Consider the following 20,267-nt stretch of genomic DNA (forward strand, 5'->3'; position numbering starts at 1 on the left):
TCCAAATAATAATAATTCAACTAAAGTTTAAGAATTTGAGTGTAGGCCAGAAGGGGCAAGATTGAAAAGGGAGACCACCAGACCACTCGAGTCATTGTCGACTCGCTGAAACGCCTGTTGCTGGATGCGCCGCCACTTGTAAAAGATGCTTCACTTGAGGAGTCTGGCCGATAACTCTTGGGTGGTGGGTAGGGCACCCTGTGCCGCTTCGTGGGGGCTGGTGGGAAGCTGTGCTCTTCCATAACTGCTTCCCAAAGCCTCAGCCGATGGAGAGGCCTTTCAGGGGAGGAGTTCCCACGGTGTAGCCCTCGGTTCTTCATTTCTCATCAGGAGGAGGGTCTGGCTTTGGTGGGCCCAGACTGGAGAACATTTCTCAATGAATAGCTTCTGGAGGCCGCAAGTCAGATCCATGTCCAAGGTCCACCGGAACAGGGCGGATAGAGAAAGTCTTGGTTCCATGCTGTGTTCTGCTGGTTGCATATATCTGTGAATATACTAAAAAAACATTGAATTATATACTTTAAGTGGGTGAGTTGTATGACACGTGAACAGTATCTCAATAAATCTGCTTAAAAATATGTGTTAGTAAATTCTCAGAATTCTTTGGGTGTGTAAGCTGTTTTTCTGGAGTCCTGTCCCTCTGGAAAATGCTGAGATTTGACCCCGTTGTGGAAGTGGTTTGGTGGGTCTTGGGCATTGCCTTTCAAAGCACCTGTCCCAGGTGAAGTTACCACAGCGTTTTTAGACAAAGAAGTCTGTTCTTCTCAGACACAGAAGGGCAAACTACTTGCACAGGCAGGGGAGGCATGGAGTGACGGGAGGATTCAAGTTGTTAGTTTCATTTGGACCCAAACAGATGTCTCCATTACGAATTTCAGGATCCCACTCTTTGCCACCGATGCCCTTTCACACGAAAAACTCGGTGAGACTGTGAATTCAAATGTTATTGTAATTCAGCAAGCTACACAATTAAATTTTTGTTTGATTTTAAGTGATTATCAGTCTAGGGTCTACAAGAAGTGAGAGATGATTTAGAGGTGTCACGGAAGCTTTCTGGTTCTCAGACCTTAACGTAAGCTGAGAATTAAAAGACATGAGTTTGTTATCGTCTTTTGGTAAACAGTCACGCATGCTCGAAATAATTCACCCCACACTATTGTCCTTATGGCCATCGATACTGCCATAACAGTCAAGTGTACAGCCACCTGGCCTCCCAAGGCACATGCTTCTCTCGTCACTTAACCACAGGTGACAGCATGATTAATTGTGATGTCACTGCATGCCAAAAATTACCATCATCCCACTTCCAATTGGCAGGTAGTTCAGCCCTGCCTTCAAGCCCAAGGGCACAGCCAAACAAATCTCGAAATCCCATCTTTGTGGGGTTATCTCCTAGGACCACTGCCTGTGTCAATTCTTTATTGATCAGGGTCCAGACAGGATACAGAAACAACAGAGTAATTCTAAGAGGGAAAGTTTATTATCAAAAATTATTAACCGGGGCTTCCCTGGTGGCGCAGTGGTTGGGAATCCGCCTGCCAATGCAGGGGACGTGGGTTCGAGCCCTGGTCCGGGAGGATCGCACATGGCGCGGAGCAACTGGGTCCGTGTGCCACAACCACTGAGCCCGCGTGCCACAGCTGCTGAGGCCCGCGCGCCTGGAGCCGGTGCTCCGCAACAGGAGAGGCCACCGTGGTGAGAGGCCCACACACTGCAGTGAGGAGTGGCCCCTGCTCGCCGCAAATGGAGAAAGCCCGCGCACAGCAAAGACCCAACGCAGCCAAAAATAAATAAATAAATTACTGACCATAACATAGGTTAACCTACTAAAGGGAAACAAGAACTCTGAACAAAGTGTCTCTCCAGTGCCCTCTATTGATAAAGCTTAATATAATTCCAGGTGGTAAGAGAGAACTGTTACAGTATCACAAACAGGGCAACGAAGGGAGGATTTAGAGCTAAGAGACAGACTCATAAGTGGTGGCATTGCTTTCTTAAACAATCTGACAAACTCTGCCATTCAATTAAATGTTTAGGCCATGTATATTTAACTTAATTATCAATATAGTTAGATTGAAATCGACCACCTTGTTATTTATTTTCTCTTTATCCCATATGGTTTTTGTTCCCTTCTTACCTTCTTTTGGATAGAGTTTTTTCCTCCCAAATGATTTCATTCTACCTCCAGTACTGACTTACTAGATTTAATTCTTCACTTTATATTTTTAGTGGTTTCTCTAAGATTTACAATATATAGTTTAACTTATCACAGATTACCTGAAAATAATATTGTACCACTTTACATATAGTGTAAGAATTGCTGGGTTAAATGCCAACTTCACGTTTACCGTTTTGAGGAACATCAAACTGTTTTCCAAAGTGGCTACAAAATTCTACCTTCTCACCAGCAATGTATAATCATTACAATTTCTCCGTGGCCTCACTAGCACCTGTTATTATCTAACCTTTTTTTTTTTTCCTTTTCTTTTGGCTACACCGTGTAGCATGCGGGATCTTAGTTCACCGACCAGGGATTGAAACTGTGCCCCCTGCAGTGGAAGGGTGAGGTCTTAACCACCAGACTGCCAGGAAGCCCATATCTATCTTTTCTTTTTTTTTTTGGCGGTACGCGGGCCTCTCACTGTTGTGGCCTCTCCCGTCGCGGAACACAGGCTCTGGACGCGCAGGCTTAGCACCCGTGGCTGACGGGCCCAGCCGCTCCGCGGCATGTGGGATCTTCCCAGATTGGGGCACGAACCCGTGTCCCCTGCATCGGCAGGCGGACTCTCAACCACTGCGCCACCAGGGAAGCCCCCAAAAAGAATTGATTTTTAAAAACAAGAATGCCCGTACTCTTCAATAGGGAATGGATAAATACATTACCTAACAAAAGAGTACAATCAGCTGTTAGTCCAATGAAACAGATTTCTGTGCTAACAGGGAAAGATGATGATGAGAACAAAGCAGGTTACAGAACGGCATGTCAAGTATAATCCTGTTAGGTTAGTGTGTGTGTGTGTGTGTGTGTGTACATTAAACATAAATATATTTGGACGAACAAAAGATTAGGGGAGGATATGGCCAAACTCTGGACAGTGGTGTCTCTGGGAGAGGTTCGGCTGCTGAGAATTTTCACGTCCTACTTCCTATTTTTGTGTTGTTTCCATTTCACATTGTACATGCGTTATTTTTATAATCAAGAAAGGAAAACCCAGATATTACCACTTGACAGTTTTACTCAAGTAAAGGTGCATGAGGCCTGGATAGCACTGTGCTGGGGAGATCAGGATTCATTTCAGGTTTGGGAGCAACAACAAAAAATTCCCCTTTTGTCCCCTATGCAGGCTTGCCGCTGGCAGGAAGTCGCAGTTCTCAGATTTAGCCACCAGAGGGCAGCAGGGGACCAGCCGATTCCTGCCAGAGGGCAGCTGGGGGATTTTGAGTTGGCGAGGATGTCGGAGGAGAGAGATCTGGGCCAAACTGTTTGAAGCAGTCTCCACCGTGGGGCGGGGCTCGGTCAGGTTCCCAGGGAGAGGAGGATCAGTTATATGCTAGGCAAAGGTCCCTTGCTGCAGCACAAGAGGGAAACTCAGGCAGAAACCTAGTCAGAGCTGAGCTAACACGATGTGGGTGCGTGGAGAGGGAGGGGGAAAGGTGTACAGGCCAAGGGCCAGACAGATCAAAGGCCCTTCCTGGGGGCAAGGCGCAGGCTCCTCATCTCCTGCCACCTGGTTGGGATGAAGTTTCCAGAACGCATGGCTCAAGGGCCTGATAAGTAGGAGGCAGAGGCAGAGAGAGAATCATGGTGGGGGGAGGGGGAGGCCGCAGGAGCTGGGGGGCAGCATTTCAGAGGCAGCACAGGCCCAGGGGACTGGCACCCCTCCATGAACAGTGCAGTAGCTAAAAGTTCTTAAGCATGTCCCAGGTGTTTAATCGTGACAGTGACCCTGCGGAGGTGGGCAGGCAATACCATTCCCATTGTACAAGGGAGGCACCCGGGGCTCAGGGCGGGAGGCGACTTTCTCAGCTCAGAATGACAGCTGATAAGTAGTGAAGCTGCCGTTCAGTGTCCAGTCCATCTGACCCCAGAGCCCTTGCCAGGATGAGAGTGGGGAGGCCGAGATGGAGGTCACGGCAGGTGCCATGATCCTGGATGAACGAGGCAGGACTTGGACCCCTAATTGCCCCACAGGCTACAGAAGCTGGGTGTGGAGGGGCGGTAGAGGCTGAGCCCTGACCTCCAGGAGTGACCAGAGAGGGAGGGGGATGTTGAGCGGTGGTGGAGGAGGACGCTGTTCAGCTCCCAGGGTGGAGGGCTCGGGTGGGAGAAAGACCCCCTTCCCTTCCTGGACCAAGAGGGAGGATGTGGAAGGGGGACAGGCCTGAATACAGGGCTCCAGCGGGGGAGGGCCGAGCGCCAGGGAGAGAAGGCACAGGTGTGCGGCCTGGCTCGCCCTGGAGGCAGTGGAGGTAGGAGCTGGGCTCCCCCTGCAACTGGGAAAGGGACCCCCTGGGAAGTTTTCAAGGATAGCGGTAGAAGGGGGTTGGGGGCTGTGTTGGGGGGCTTGGCTTGAGTTCTAGCTTCTGCATAAGCCCGCGGTAACCACCATGGAGCCTGCACTAGGTGGTTATTGGCTCTGGGCTACCATGGGAAGGCTGGCGGGTTCGGCTGGGCAGGTGTGAGGGGCCCAGGGAATTGGGGGCTGAGGGCAGGACAGCCCCGCCAGCTGGCTGTCTTGGGCGGGTGGCACAGCTTCCAGAGGCAGGGACTAGGCCCTGGACCTGACACTGGGGGGTGAGGGGTGGGAAGTGGTGCTGGGAGGGGGCACAGGGAGGGGCTCTGCTTCTCTAGCTGTATGATCTTGGACAAGTCACTCAAACTCTCTGAACCTCGGCTTCCCTCTCTGTGAAATGGTACTCATCCCAGCACCCAGCTCAGAGGGTCGTGGTGAAGATCAGGAATGATGACGCACGTAGATGACAGAGCACAGCAGCTGGCGCACTGGGTGTCGGCCAGATCTCACTCATTTATTCCACATTTAACCCTGTGGTGCACCAGGCCACACCGGCACTGCAGGCGCACGGACGGTGGGGTGCTGGCAGTGTGCGGGGTCGGGTCTGGAGGCACCCTCCGCTACCTTGCCCCCGTGCACCTCCCTGGCCTGGCTCCCTTGAGCTCGTCTCCTGCCCGGGAGCGGAACACACACAAGTAGAAAGTGTCTCCTCTCTCAACATCATGTGGGAGGCGGGCCAGGGAGCCTCTGGGGTGGCGTTTGGATGCCTGACCTTCTGCGGAGCCAGGGTCCAGCTGTTTGAGGGCAGACAGGGGCCTGACTCCCCACCCAGGCCCCGAGGAGACGCCCCTAGTGCCTTGCTGAAGGCCTGAGAGCGCTGGTGGGAATCCACTTGGAGTCTCTGGTAGGGATCAGAAAAAGCACAGAGCGTGGAGATGGGAGGGTGCAGTGGAGGACCTGTCTGCCAGTCTGGGGCATTAGGGCCTCCCCTGGACCTCAGTTTCCCCACCCGCCATATCGGTCTCTGCCCTGGCTCCTGCTGGGATTGTTAGGAGCACACACATGAGGCCAGAGGAACAGGAGAGACTTGGGCCTGTGGCCAGGGCCCAGGGCAGAAGGCCGATGGCAGCGGGAGCCGGGGAGAGGAGAAGCAGCCAGCACAGAGCCTCCGCGGCAGCCCGGCGTCCGCTGCAGCCTGCAGTGTGTCCCAATTGCTCCAGCTCACAGGTAAGGACACATTCCAAGAAGGTGGTGGTGCCAGGAGCCTTGTCTGGGCCCCACGAGGGGCCCTTGAGTCCCCAGGGGTTTTGGTGCTGAGGTGGGAGAGGGAGTGGTGGTTGAGCCCACATGCTTCCCCCCCAGCCCGCCCCCAGATCTGAGGCACTGGCCAGTCTCCTCTCCCCGTGCCTGGTTCCTTACACCAAGGCCTTCACGGGCTGGAGCTGCCTGTCCCCCCAGACCACCCCCGCCCCTGGGGCCCTCACTCCTTGCCCCACCTTTGCAACTGTGGGCATAGCATGCCGCCTGGGGCCGAGCCCCAGCTCTGCCTCTGAACCACACACGGCACTGGGAGGTAAGAACTCAGGGTTCAAATCCTGTTCCTCCCACCGGGTGACCTCAAGTGAGCCCCCGCCTCTGGAGGCCTCAAATGTGGGGTTAAGGTGGCGGAGGACACCAGCTTCGAGGAGGGTGGGCAGGGGTGGACCCAGAGCTGGGCCCTCCCCTCTGGATCCCCCGACACCCCTTTCCGCTGTGGACTCAGCTCTCTCTGCTCTCAGCCACCGCTGGCTGCCCCTGGACATGGACATTAGGTCCAACCGGAAATCCTTCCTGTCCAGGGGAATTACTGGTCTCCACGGCTGCAGATGTCGAAATGCAGGCTGTGTTTGCCTTGGGTTTGTTTTCTTTCCACGGAAAACAAAACAAAACAAATACGGGTGCATGCACACGACACACAAGGGCAGAAAATCGAACATTAACCTTGACACCTCAGCCCTAGCACAGGGGGTACTCAGCCAGTGAGCGAGTGAATCATGTTGCTGGGTTGGCGGCCTGGCACCCCCTCGGACTCCCCGGGTGACCTCTGGCCGGAGCCACAGACAGTGGGAGCAAGAGATCCACAGCCCCTGGCCTGCCACCCGCCAGTCAGGTGCCAAGCTGTGTGCTGGGCCTTGTGTTCACTGGGCCGGCTTATCCGCACAGTATCCCTGCGGAAGCCGGCGCTCAGAGAGGCCAGGGACTCTGCCCAGGGTCGCCCAGCCAGGGGAGGCAGGGCTGATCTGGAAGCCGGCACCGTGGGGCACAGGCCGCTGAGACAGACGGGCTCCGTGTCCTCAGACCTGTACCAGGAGCGCAGCCCTCCCTGGGCTGTGGGTGGAGAGGCTCTCGTGGGAGTGATTATTCCCTCCCCCACCCACTCTGCTGGGCTGGGTCCCCTCTCTGCTCACTGCTTGGCTGCATTGACACCCACCTGCGCTCAGGCCAACTCCGGCCCTGCCCGCCATTTCATGCAGCCTGAGGCCAGGCACCCGGAGGTGAATTCTTCCTTTGTGCCAATAAGCAGGAAAGGGCTTGATGGCTTCCAGGATTCACTGTGCACCCCAAATAGGACAAGGGGTCCTGCTCCTGGAGTTGGGAGCCTCTGTTCCTGCCTGTTCGCCACCCTTCCCCCATCCATGATCCCTGATGCCAAGGACTTACCTTGTTTTCTCTGCTCCATCTCAGGGGCTGCATGGAGACATGGGTTGGTCCACAGACATGTAGTTTGGCTATTTAATAAACTAGCTGCTGAAGTTTAAAAATTGGAGAATTTCACATAACAGCCTAGTCCCCCCACCACTCCCCACCCCACCCCAGGTGGTGTACTCTTAGATGGTAGCTATTGGCTGAAGCCGAGGATGGGATGTCCTCCAGTGAGCTGAACGCCCCCTGCCCACGGCCTCCTCCCGGCCATCACCATCCACCCCACAGGACCCTGAGGACCATTCAAAGCCCGGTGTTTCTCAGCCGTGCACACTGGACTGATCAGGGACTTTAAGAACCTGAGGACACCCAGGCCGGTTTCTCAAGCGTCTCTGGGATGGACCAAGGCTCCCGTAGGCGATTCTGGTGAGTAGCCAGGTTGAGAACCACAAGTGCGCCGATCCTGGGCCGCAGGGCTCCGTATGCAGGTGGCTCCTTCAGGCCTGCTTCGCCGTGGCTCCAGGCCCTGCGAGCCGTGACTTCACGTCTGTGGCCCCGGTCAAGAGCCCCACCTTGAGACAGGTCCTTGCTCAGAAGAAGGGCCCTCTGTTCCTTCTCCTGGGGACTTCCCAGGAGGCCCTGGACACTTGAGCTTGCTCACTGTGGGATGCCCAGCGTCTGAGGCCCAAATCCCTGTCTTGGCGAGAGGGCCAAGTGGGAGCTGCAGCTGCGAGGCCTAGGGCTGCTGTCTCCGAGGAAGATTCACTCCTATATATGGTCACCAACAGTCTCATCGCAGAGCTAACTGTGACCTAATGTGCCGACAATCTTGCCTAGTCTGGGGCCCCGCTTGGGGAGGGCCCTCGCCCTGGAGAGAGTGTCCGTTTGGGGCCAGGGGGGCTGGGTGGAGGCAGGGCCAGGACAAGACATTCCAGCCACGGGAGAGCGGAAGGGCAGCCCCAAGCCGCCCCTACCCAGCTCACCACCCCCGAATCTGTGAAAACGTTCAGCTCCCTACCGATGCTCCGTGTAAACAAGGACACCCAGGAGCCTCTCTTGCTTTTAAAAGTTCTTTTAATACAGCATGAAAAGGCTATATTTCTATAGGTAGGCCGTATACAGATTCTCCAGGAATAAGGCACACAACGGAATGCCATCCCAAGGGCGGCCCTCGGGAGAGGTCGGGAGGCTTCTCCACGCACCCTCCGAGCTGACCCACGGGTTCTGTTTGTCTTTTTAGCTGGACACACACGTATTAACAGATACAGACACGGACAGGGTCACCACACAGGAGTGGAGGAGGTCGAACGGTGAGGTTGGCAACAGAGAGCGATGAACTCCCCCGAAGGCCGGACGCCTCCCAAACTCCAGGGTTAGTTGTCACACTGGGCTACGATGTAGTGATGCTGGATTAAATATTCGTTTAGAGTAGATTCAAGTCCATTAGATGTTGGAGGGCAGGTGTAAGGGCTCTGGGTGACAAATCCAAGTTCAAAGAGCGTAGGGCACCAAGGCATGGGTCAGATGGCAAAGCTCCAAAGGGGGCGGCTGGAGAAGTCCGCCTCCTGCTTCCTCTTCCATCCTTGGGCCCTGCTGACCGGGAGCCCTGGACCAGGCCAAGGAGACCATCTTTGGAGCTGGCCGACCATGGTGGGGCTAGTAAGTCACACGCCCTCTCCTCCCCAGGCACACTCCTGCCCCCCACAACTTTAGTAACCATAATAACAAGATAATAATAAGAAGGTGCAAGAGAATGGATTATAATGCTGTGTTATCCTCAGCTGAAGAGGCTCGAAGGGCTCACCATTCCCTTTTTCACTAAGTATCTAATAATAGCTTCCCTTAAAAAAAGGCAGTACTTTCCCAAATACACATATGTATAAATACAGGACAAGAACATATTAATAATAAGTCTAAGCACTTGAATAATATGCTGGCTACTTAATACTGATATTTTTATCCAGGGATAACAACAGAGAATAACAATAATATGGCTTAAAGAATTGCCAAGTTTTTTTTCCTCATCAGAATTATGTACCAACTTCATATAATAATCTATGTAGACAATATTTCCTTCTTAATGTAATTCAGTTGCAGACTTTTTACAGACCAAAGCATAGTAAAAAATCAACCCCCCCCAAAAAAAACCAACAGGAAAAAGAGAATAGTTCTCACCATAAATATTTTCTTGCAGCTCAACCAGAAGGTTTGCAAAAAATACTTCCAGAAATCTTCATTTGATATTCTATTGCCCTCCTGAAAGCTCTGAAGTTTTGAAAATGCCTCTCTTTTTGTTTACTTTAATCTCAAAAATCAGGCAATCATATTTTTCTTTTCTTTTTCTTTTTTTAAAAAAAGCCCTCAAATATATACAGACAAAAATCACTGTGAAGATTTTTCGGGAGAAGGTAACAAATTCAGTGTTGTGAGAAAAATTGGAAACCATGCAGAAATTTTAACATCCATGAATTTTCGTTTCAAAATACACACATAGTATTTTTTCTTTAAGAAAAAAAAAAGGAATTCTGTGTCAAGTATAACTCAAAATAAATACAAATTCACAAGTAGAACTATTGAATACTTCTTATGGGGTAAACACCGTTCTCTCCCAACTGGATCGCTAGATCTACTAACTGCAAGCGATTGTCCCTTTGAACGTACTAAAACCACACAATTTCTTGTCTCCTGGGTGCCCAGGCCCTCTGAGCACTTGATTCTCACAGCACCAGCCTGGACAGCAGCGGCTTTCGCTGAGCACACAGAGCTCCCAAATTCAGCCAAACAGTGCAGGAGGGGGCGGTGTGGAAGGGCTGCCTCATAGGGAGGGCCTAGCCCCTGCGGTGGCCAGCTCTGCACAGATGGCGGGGGCTGCCAGCTGGACAAACCCACTGCAAAGGTCACTTTGGGGTGATATCCCTTCTCCTCTTGGCCTGTGGAAGGCCCTGGCCTCCAGGGGTCTGGAGCCTGGGTTCTTTCTAAGGTGTGGGCTTCCCCCATGACTGCAGCCCAGGTACCTGAGGCCAAGGTCCCCCTGTGGAGCCAGGTCCCTGGAAGGATTGAGACCTGGTCCTTGCAGCAGAGACCAGCACACTGCCCACCACCGCGAATGTTCTCGTGAGCAGGGCACTAGGATGACTGACAGTAACAGCTTCTCCTTGGGGACAGAGAGCCCTGGAACAGGGTGACTCTGGCTCACCTTGACACCCTGGAGCAGGCAGGGAGCAGCTGGGAGGGATTCCTCAGTGGGCGGTGAGCGTGTTCACAGTCAGGGGCAGGCCGGAGGGAGGCCGCTACAGGGCTCAGGCTGGAGCAAATACACCCTTCTTAAATGCTCAGAGGGCATGGCCCCCCCCACCCCCCTGCCCAAATCTACACTGCAGCCCTCTGGCTGCAAATGCACTCACTCCATCTCTTCGACTCACTCCCTGGACCCCTGATTAACACTTTGCTGTAACTCCTCAGTTGTACAAAACATTTTCATTTGAAAACAAAAGGCAACTGGACACGGGTTGGGTGTCCTTGAGCCATGGTAAACACTGAATTTCAGGCCCATTTCGTGGTTTGCATAATGTTGGGGCAAAATCAAGTGACCCAGCTCTGACAGCCGGTTCCCCTGGGAGAAAGGAAGGGTGATAATGACAATAAAAATAGGACTTCTCACTGGGGAGGGAGCAAAGAGGAAGGCGATCCCCCCACTAGCCAGGACAATGTCGCCCTGACCAGTGTGAACGCCAAGAGGCCTCCCCCCACCTCGGGAGGTAGGAACCATTATCCCCACTCTGCAAACGAGAGGTTCTGTAGCTTGTCTTGGGGTGGGGGGAACCCTCTCCTTCACGTTTGCAGGGTAGGGGACAGCAGGCAGGGCTGGGCCTGCAGGGGCGACAGGGGAGGACGGGATCCCTCCGCATGACTTCTTAAGTGACCAACTGACGGGTGATACTGGGGGCACGGGACCTGGGGATACTGTCCAAATAAAGCTTTCTGCTCCAGGAGATGGCACACAGCCAGGCTGAATCCCAGAACATCAGAACAGAAACGGGCCTCTCGGCTCTCTGCTGTCACTCTCTTGCTTAACTAGTAGCGAAGCAGAGAGATGAGAATCCTTCCCAGGCTCCACAGTGTGTCAGTGGTGAGGCCAGCATTAAAACCGGGGTCTTTGATCTGCCTGGCCTGTGTCCTTCCTGCCAGAGTGGCTTCCCTGCTGGGTCCTGTAGCCTCCATCAGGGGGTGGCCCCCTATCGTGGGTGGGAGGGGAGGGAGAGGGGAAGGGAATGGGGCTGACAAAATCCTAGCAAGTGGGGGTAGTAGGTGCTGGGAGAGGGGGGAGGCATTGCCTGATGTGCCCTAGGTCACACCTTGGAACACTGTCCAACATTCAGTGCCTCCCCGTGCCTGACCTCTGGGTCTATGGTGGGGGGCAGGGTGCGGCGCCCAGGTGCAATGCCAGTGACGGCAGAGGCGGTCAGGTTTGGGGCTCAAAGTGGCAGGGGGCAGAGATGCCCGCTCCCCAGCAGCTGCGAGAACAGGTGTCAGCTTGCCATGAGTGCTGACTTAGACAGAAAATTAGGGCTTTCTAAGAGTGGCTTTTCACACAGGGCAAACTGGAAGGCTCTGGGTGGGAAAAGGCGGCCTGGCCGGTCTTGGGGAGACAGTCCCCTGCAGGCTCTGGGATTCACAGTAAATTTAGTGCACTCGTGGCCAATACAAGGCTGCTCACCCCAAAGGGAGTCTCAGAGGAGAGCCTGCGGGGACACCAAGGGCTCTGTGTGGTCTTGTGCGCTGACCTCTGCTTGCCCTATTCCCTCCACACAGACCCAGGGCCCCCCGTAGAGAGTCGCAGAGACCCGGCCTTCTGGGGGCGCAGCTACGTCAGTAACACTGTTTGTCAACATACATGAGCCAAGGGCCCACCCCCTAGACCTGTAAGCCTGCGAGGACGCCCCCGCGCACACAGGGGACACGCAGGGGGGTGGCGTCTTCTCTGGCTGACAGGAGGGCGGCGGGGCCCAGCAGGCGGCCGGGTCATTGCACGCGCCGGCAATAGTAGCCCAGCACCTTGCACTTCTCGCACAGGTGCTGGGGGTGCTCCTTGCTCTGGTCGGACACGTCCAGGCCATCGGGCTTCTCCAGGGGTCTCTGCAGAGAGGAAGGAGGAAGCGGGCCCAAGGGTGGGGAGGAGGGAGCGGAAAGAAAGAAATACCAGAGGAGCAGTGAGAGTGAGACAGATGCGGAGAGAGGCAAGAGAGTGCTCGAGACAGACAGGAGGAGGGAGACAGACAGGGAGGGCCCAGAGAGAGCGCAGGCGTCTGTAATCAGAGGTTGTTTCCCGAAGCGCCCAGGACCCTTCCTGCTTCTCGCTTGCTGCAGGCAACCCGAGTGTCCTGAGTCCTGCATCCTGGGAGGCATAGGCTGAGGCCTCGGGCTGGGGTCAGTGCTTTGGGAGGAGGTCTTGCACACAGAGCCCCAGGTCTACATGCCACTTTGCCCCCCAACTCCACCCCCGCCAGTACTCTCTGAGCAGCCACCACCTGAAGCTCACGAATGCCCGAGACAGAGGCAGCACAGCGGGGCACAGACATTATCCAGATGAAGAAACTGAGGCCCAGCGCAAGGGAGACCCAAGCCGCATCTCCTGATTCCCAGCATCCACTGCTTGCTCCCAGGCCACTTGTCACCACCACACCTGCTCCTGCGGCCTCAAGACTCAAGGGGAGTTTAACCTGGACGGGGTCACAGTGTTTCAGGCTTTGGGTAAGCGAGCCCTTAGCTCTGTGACGTCAGCAGCCAGTGTTCTGATTCATCCCACATCCCAGGGCCTGGCACAGTGCCTGCCTCGTTAGTGGAGTGGCTAGGTGTTTCTGAACAGGGAAACTGAGGTCCAGAGAAGGGAGGTGACTTGCCAGACCTCTGAGGCTACTCACTCAGAGTGTGGCCTCAGAGAGCCTCGGTTTCCACATCTGTAAAGTGGGCCATTGTTGCAGCTCGTTTACAGGGCGGAGTCAGATGTCTAGATGCTTGTAAACTGAGTGGCGTTTGGCACATACAAGCACGTTTCTGTTACACAGGGGGCTTCCCTGCTCCCTCTGTACCTCGCATCCTGGCTCTCAAAAGCGAGCTTGTTTCTCTGGAAAATGTACGGAGGTTATTAGGCACACCTCCCGAGGCAGACGGTTTCTTGGCTGGCAGCCGCAGCCCCAGCCCAGAACCCCTACCTGTAGCAGGGTCCTCTGCATGGACTCGGGGGAACTCAAAGGAAGCTGATCAGGGCCAGCTGGGAGCCACTTGCCGAGGACAGGGGGCAGGAACTGCAGTCTGGTGTGGGCCAAGGGAGCCTTGGTGCCAGTGACCAGGACCCAGAACGGTCCTGGAGGGGAGCTGAGCGTGAGCGCTACCCCCTGGACAGGCTGCAAACAGCTCAAAAGTAGCTCACCAACTTTTCTGCCTGATTATGCAGTGCCTGGCCTGAAGCTGACACTCAGAGCAGAGAATGGACGAGTCAGAGGGCTCTAGAAAGCGAGTGTATGGACTGTGGGTGGGCAGGGTTCTGATCCAGGGTCGTAAAGCCCATCCCTGTGCTTCCAGGCCTAAAGCCACACTGGGAAGACATGGAAATAGGGCAGGAGCCTTGGCTTCATCTCAGTAAGCTTTCAATGACTGGCTTTCCTAGCCAGGGGAAAGGAGAAAGAGTTTGGCTTCATGTCAAACCTGGACTCAAACTACCTGTGAGCTGTGTGACCATGGGCAAGCCACCTGACCTCTCTGATCCTCCACTTCTTCATCTGTAAAAGGAGATGTCAGTAACACTTTTCTCACGAGACTGTTGTTACAACTCAAGGGAGATCACAAATAGAAAGTGCGTAGCACATAAAAGTTATTAATGTTGTTTATTATTATTACTAATAGGAGGGGAATACCAGCTGGTAGAGGGCCACTGAAAGTTGAAGCCACAATTCCAAGCTGAAAGACCTGGGAAGGTCACATCCCCTGCCCTCCAGACATCTTGATACACACCTACAGTATCCCAGGGCATGGCCTACACACCCCAGCGCTGGAGAGCTCCCTGGCGGCTGAGCTCACCGGCTTAGCCCATTGCCTGCACTTCACGATCTTGGGCTGAAGTCTGGGTCCCTGTACGCCCATCCCAGTGATCCCAGCCACACAGGGGCCATGCAGACTCTCTGCTGGCCCCCATAGGTCCGATGTGAGCAGCTCTGAAGTCTTTCCTCCCCCAGACTAAACCCAGCCTGATGTCCAGCTCCCCTCCTGGACTCTTCATTGCTGGTCCGAGCCCCTCCCTGAACCCATCTTCCAAGCGGGGCCAGAGAGACCAGAGCAAGCAGGCCTGACACCACCCTTGCTCCCTGTGGTTTACACTTTGCAAAGCACGGCCACATAAATCATACAACCTAACGTCCTGTGAGGGGCATATTATCATCCTCATATATTACAGATGAGGAAACCGAGGCTCCAAGACATTAAAGGCCCTGCCAGAGGCCTGCAGCTTTACCTACCTGCCAAGGACTGTTGGGAGAGAACTTTCGCCTTTAGAACCTTAACTTGCCCTTCTGTAACTTGGGTTGGGGGCGTTTAATAACATTTGCTGTACGTGTGATAGGGAGAGAAGTAAATGAGATGACTGTCTTAAGGTAGTTTCTAACCATAAAAAGCTCTGTAAGACTATAATTGCTGTGTGACCTCTCGCAAGTCACTTAACCTCTCGGTGCCTCAATTTTTCTCCTCTGCACAATGGGCTAATAAGGGTACCTACTTGATAGGGTTGTTGTGAAGAGTAAATAAGTTAATATATGCCAAGTTTTTAGAACAGTGCCTGGTACATAAAGAGCAGTGTTGATCAGTATTAATATCATGCATTATTGCTATTATTATTATGTAGAGGGAGCAGGCTGGGAACAGGGGAAGCAGCTGAGTCCCTGTGGAAATGCACTTGCAACATCCTGGCCATCCCAGCTCCTTGGCCATGACCCTGTCGGCGCCCCTTCCCTCCACGGGTCCTGGCTCAGCCCTGCCCAGGCACTGGGTGGAGGAGCTGGGGAAGCTGTCAAGGCGACTCCCCTCTGCGAGGGAAAAACAGTCAGCAGCTGGGATTGATCACCCCAGGGCCATCCCCACCCCCCACAGTGAGGCAAAGCCCATTAGTGTTTTCTTCTCATGGGGGGCAGGGCTGGCAGGGGGGAGCCGCAGCTGGAGACTGACGGGAAACAGATGTGGTAGAGGAGGGAGGGGAGGGGAAGTGGAGGGTTCTCAGGAGATGGATACCACACAGGTCAGAGCTCAGGGCGCAGTAGAAATAAAGCAACCCCTCTCCACCGTGGGGGGCAGGGAGAGTATGGGGGGACAGAGGCTCTGAGCCCCTCCTCTCAGCTCTTCAAAGGCTCCTGACTGCTGGGGAGCTCGGCAGGGCCACCACCCCCTCTGCCCTCAGCCCAGCTTGCCACTTCCCTGAGGGAGAAGAGCCCTGTGACAGGAGGTTGGGGGGTGAGGCAAGGGGAGACCCGGTCCCAGGCCCCCCTGTCTGGCTGAGTGACCTTGCTCAAGTCCCATCTCCTCTCTGGGCCTCAGTCTCCCCGCTGCACACAGTAGGTGCTCAACAAACAAGGGCTGAATGACGAGGAGAAGGAAAAGCAGAGCCACACGCACTTGGAAGATTCTTCCTCACTGGGCCTGGGAGACTCTGATCCTGAGTGTGGAGACGGGGAGGTGATGGTCAGGGAGGCTGTGCTTGGACTGAGCTTCGCAGGATGGAGACTAAGCAGGAGAGGCCACTGCCAGCCTGGGGGATGGGGTACGGGCCCGGCATCATGGAAGGGGTGCTAGGGCAATACAGGGGTGTGGCCAAGGAGGCTGGAGCCACACTGGAGAGTTGGGTCCCGGTGGACTTGGGTGCGTGGCCTGGGCCCTGCCCCTCTGATTAGGTCACAGAGGTGTGAGAGTCATAAGGACTGAGCCTCCCAGACCCTAGCACAGCCCCAAGCACCATACGTCTGAGCCACTGCAGGAACTGGCCCATTCCCAGCTCCCCTCCCCAGCCAGCCACCCTGACCTGCCCTTGCTGTTCCCCCCGCCCCCGCTTCCCCCAGGCCACTCATCTGTCCCCTCCAGGTTCCATGTTTTCCTCCAGCCCCAAACTTGATCCCTCTTCATGAGTTCCAGCTTCTCTACTGACCTTGGGTAAGTCACTTATGCCCTTTGCCTTAGTTTCCTCCTCTGTAAAATGGGGAGACAATAGAGCTGACCTCATGGGGTGGCTGAGAGGATAAAGGTATAAAGGTATACGCAGAGGAGTGCCTGGCCACCGCACACTGCTGTCACAACTTCCCCAATTCCTGCCAGTCTCCAGTGACTGAGACGCACCTACAGCACCCCTCCTCTCTCCTGTGCTCGGAGCCCAGCCCAGCGCTTTGCTCCAGCCCACCCCGTTCAGAGAGCGCGAGCTGGGACACCAACGGAGGCAGACACAGGTGCAAGTTGAACGCCAAGGCACCACTTCCACCTGGGGGCCCTGGAAAGGCCACGTGGCTTCTCAGGACTGCACGTTCCCTCCCAGTGAACAGGACACCCGGTCTGAGGGCAGAGCACACATGAAGGGTGTGCAGGGGCTCAGCAAATGGCACCCGGAGGGTGACCACACCTGCGACTCAGAAGAGGAGTTCTCTGAACGCCACTTGCTAACCCTGTCTGATGGAATCCTGTCCCTTGGGTTGCAGAGGAAGCTCCTGGAAAGCCAGGCAGCCCCCTGACCTTCGTCTTCCTTCAGAGCCTGCACAGACCTGGCGAGTAGCCGTCAACAAAGTGTGTCCAATGAGAGAAAGTAGGAACCCCTCTGACAGCACAGGCCACGCACAAGGGCCCTGGGGGAGCAGAGTTCAACGAGGGCGAGCGTGCTGACAGTCAGACATTTGGGGAGGTGCTTTCGAACTGGGGTTCCAGACCAGCTCAGGAATTGCCAGGAAGACTTCAGGATCCAGGTGCCGTGGCTCCTTTACACTGCCCGCCTTCAGCCCCAGCCGCGACATGCTCCTACAACACTATGTGCATATCACGTGCCCTGTGCCCAGCCACTGGGTCATCAAGCCTGTCTTGGCGCTCCAGAGCCTTGGTGTCTCCCTTGGTGCCATTAGGTTGTGGGCCAGGCCCCCTGCACTAAGGAGCCCCTTGTCCACTGGGCTGCATGGCCAGCTTCCCATCTATGTTCCTGTGTGCGACAGTGTGGGTGATGGGAACCATGGAAACCCTTGGGGGCAGGAGGATGAAGAGTCTGCAAACAGAGGCCTGCACGAGGGTCATAAAATCACAAAATGTTTCAACCACAAGAGTCCTCTTGGACAACTCCCAGATGCTCCTAGTAGGATAAAGACCAAATTCCATGCCATGGCCTCTGAGCCAGCCCAAGGCAGCCCGGCCCCTCCTTCCGCACTTTGCTTCACCCCTCAGCTCCTCCAGTGCTCGGCTGGGCCCTGTCCTCTCCACTCTGCACGTGCTGTTCCCTCACCAGAAGCGCACCCTCCCTTCTCTGCCACTCCCACCCCAGCCCCCTTCGTCTGCTGACCCTCCACTGCCCCTCGGAGCTCAGCCTGACGTCACTGCCTCGGCGGATCCTCCCCCATCCTCCTGCCTCCCTTTCCCTGTGGCCTCCTCTGCCCGCCCCCCCACCACGCCCCCGCCCCTGCCATCCTTCAACCAGCAGTGACCGTGTCTCCCACCATCCCCTCAGCCAGAGCCTGGACTTGGCCTTCAGAAACCTGCTCTCTGTCCGGCTCTCGGGTCCCGCACTCCCCCCAGTCCGGGCCCCGCCTCTCCATCAGGGCCCCTCTGGCTTCCCTTCCCAGCCGTCCAGCTCACAGCCCAGGACCACACTCTTCCACCATCACACCTGACTCTTTGAACTCTTCCCTCTGAAACACTCATCTGGCACACCTCTGTCCCCGAACCCCTGTAACACCATCTCTGGCCCACACCTGTGCAGTGAACACTACTGGCCAAGTCACAGAACCGGGCTGACGGCTTGGGTGACAGTTATGATCTCGAAGCTCCCCCTGGGCTGGCATGCTGCTTGCCAGTCTGGCTATGTTTCTCCAGTAGGTTCGCTTCCTTCCTTGTCCTTCCCCAAGCCCACCACACCCCTCCTCACTCTGACTTTTAGCTGAAAACCTCATGTCCCATTTCACTGAGAAAACAGAAGCCCTGGAAGTGAGGTCCCCCTTCTCTGCCCCATCAAACCCACGACCCTCCCCAATCATCCCCCACCTCCCTCCCTCCTGGGCTGATGATAAGGCATCTCCCTCTTGTTCCCTTATCATCAGCCTTTTGCTTTCTTCTGGGTCATTCTCATTTGCCTATAATGTGCTCCAGGCTCTCCCATCTTCAGAACACCCATCTCAACGCCACCATCCCTACTCTAGCTACTGTCCCATTTCTCTGCTTCCCTCCACAATCAATGCCCTTTGCAAAAGTGGACAGTGAAGGTATTTCCTCTGCGGCCTGGCCCAGGGAACCTCCACCACCATGGACACTGCCCTGGCCAACAGATCTGCTGTGAATTAACATCTCCCCTCCGCCTCATGTCCGACCTAAAGGGCATCGGCTTCAGTGGTTCTCAGAGCTTGGTGGCAGCTCAAAAAGTCCTCCAGGTAAAAGTGATGCCCTCCAAAGTTTCGGGACCACCTCCTTATTACCAAACCTCAAGGGCCCTTCTCCATGGTCATTACACCTGACATCTCAGCACCAGCCACCACCTGTACTGCCACCCTCCCACCCCCAGGACTCCACGCTCCTTGGTCCCCCTCCTCGCTGGATGCTTCTCCTCCATCTGACCTCCGAATGCTGGGATTCCACAACACATGGTCTGGGGAATCCCTTCGCTACTTTACCCACATTCTGCAGGAAATCTCATCATTCCCTAAATACCTTTAGGCCAATGGTGAACCACCTTGACTTCTCATACGAGCTTCAGAATAACAAACCCAACTGCCCTCTTGACGTCTTGACCTGGATTTTCAGGAACATCTCAAATGTAGCATGTATTAGAGATCTCTTGCCTTTATCTAGAACACCTATGTCCCATCCCAACTGCCCCCAGCCCAGGCTGCCCACCTTGGTAACGACCACCTCCATCCACTCAGGAGCTCAAGCCAGAGTGTGACTGTTCTCATTCCTGGATTCCTGGCCCCTCGTCACCTTTCACATCCGATCCCGTGATGCTCTGTGTTGGACCCAAATCCAGAGCCACCACCTGAGTTCAGACCTCCTTCGGTTCGCCCGGGACTATGGCCATGGCTTTCCTGCTGGTCTCCCCAGTCTCCCAGCCCCTCTAGGCCAGTCTCTACACACAACCAAGGCAATCAGCTCAAAATGAAGCCGAAAGCCCTGTTGCTGGGGGCTTCCTTGTAGGGCCCCCCGAATTCCTCTGGTGACTGCTCCATTTAGCTCTCCCGTATCTCCCACTCCACTCTCCTGTTCCTTCACTGAGCTTTCAGCCTTGAGCATCTCCAGTCCAACAGTCTCAGGGCGTTAGCATTTGCTGTACCCTCTTCCCAGGATGACCATCCTCCCTCTGGTGACAGGTCTAGCTTCCTCCCCTGCTTCAGGCCCCAGAGTAAATGCCGCCTCCTCTCTGCAGCCTGCAGTGAGTGAGTGCTGCCTGGGACGAGCTGCCTCAACCCCCTCCCAGCAGGGCAGGCCGGCCCTTGGCCACCAGCCCCGTTGCACAGTATCTGGCACCCGGTATCCACCTTGTAAACATGCGCCAACTGGGCGAAGAACCAACAAAATGCACTTTTCTACAGCATCCCGCCGCCTGCGTATCCCTCTTTGTGTCACGGTTGCAGTTCGTTACTTTCAAAATTCACTGGGGTCTGTGGTCTCAGGGTCTTCGTACAGTTGCCCCTTTATCTTCCTTCCCTTCCTGGAGAAACAAGCCCTCTCCCCCCCCACTTCCTATGAGACAAGGAAAGAAAGGGCTAACTTGGATAGATCTGGTCCCATTCCCATCGTCTGAGGCTCAGTAAGGGAAAAGCTCCCCCTCCCCCGGTCCTTCTGCCTCACCTGCTCCCG

At 55.0% G+C, this 20,267-nt stretch overlaps 1 protein-coding gene across 1 annotated transcript in view; it reads right to left on the bottom strand.

The window, feature by feature from the left end:
• Window positions 1-8,258: 8,258 nt before the first annotated feature.
• Window positions 8,259-20,267, bottom strand: part of ZCCHC24 (zinc finger CCHC-type containing 24) — a 62,106-nt gene continuing 50,097 nt past the window's right edge. The window contains exon 4 of the mRNA XM_024740235.1: window positions 8,259-12,332. Within this exon, the coding sequence (XP_024596003.1) occupies window positions 12,219-12,332 (114 nt within the window). The 3' untranslated portion in view covers window positions 8,259-12,218. The remainder of the gene's footprint in view (window positions 12,333-20,267) is intronic.

Source organism: Neophocaena asiaeorientalis, unplaced genomic scaffold (assembly GCF_003031525.2).
Source record: "Neophocaena asiaeorientalis asiaeorientalis breed wild unplaced genomic scaffold, Neophocaena_asiaeorientalis_V1.1 scaffold517, whole genome shotgun sequence".
NCBI classification, from domain to species: Eukaryota; Metazoa; Chordata; class Mammalia; order Artiodactyla; family Phocoenidae; genus Neophocaena; species Neophocaena asiaeorientalis.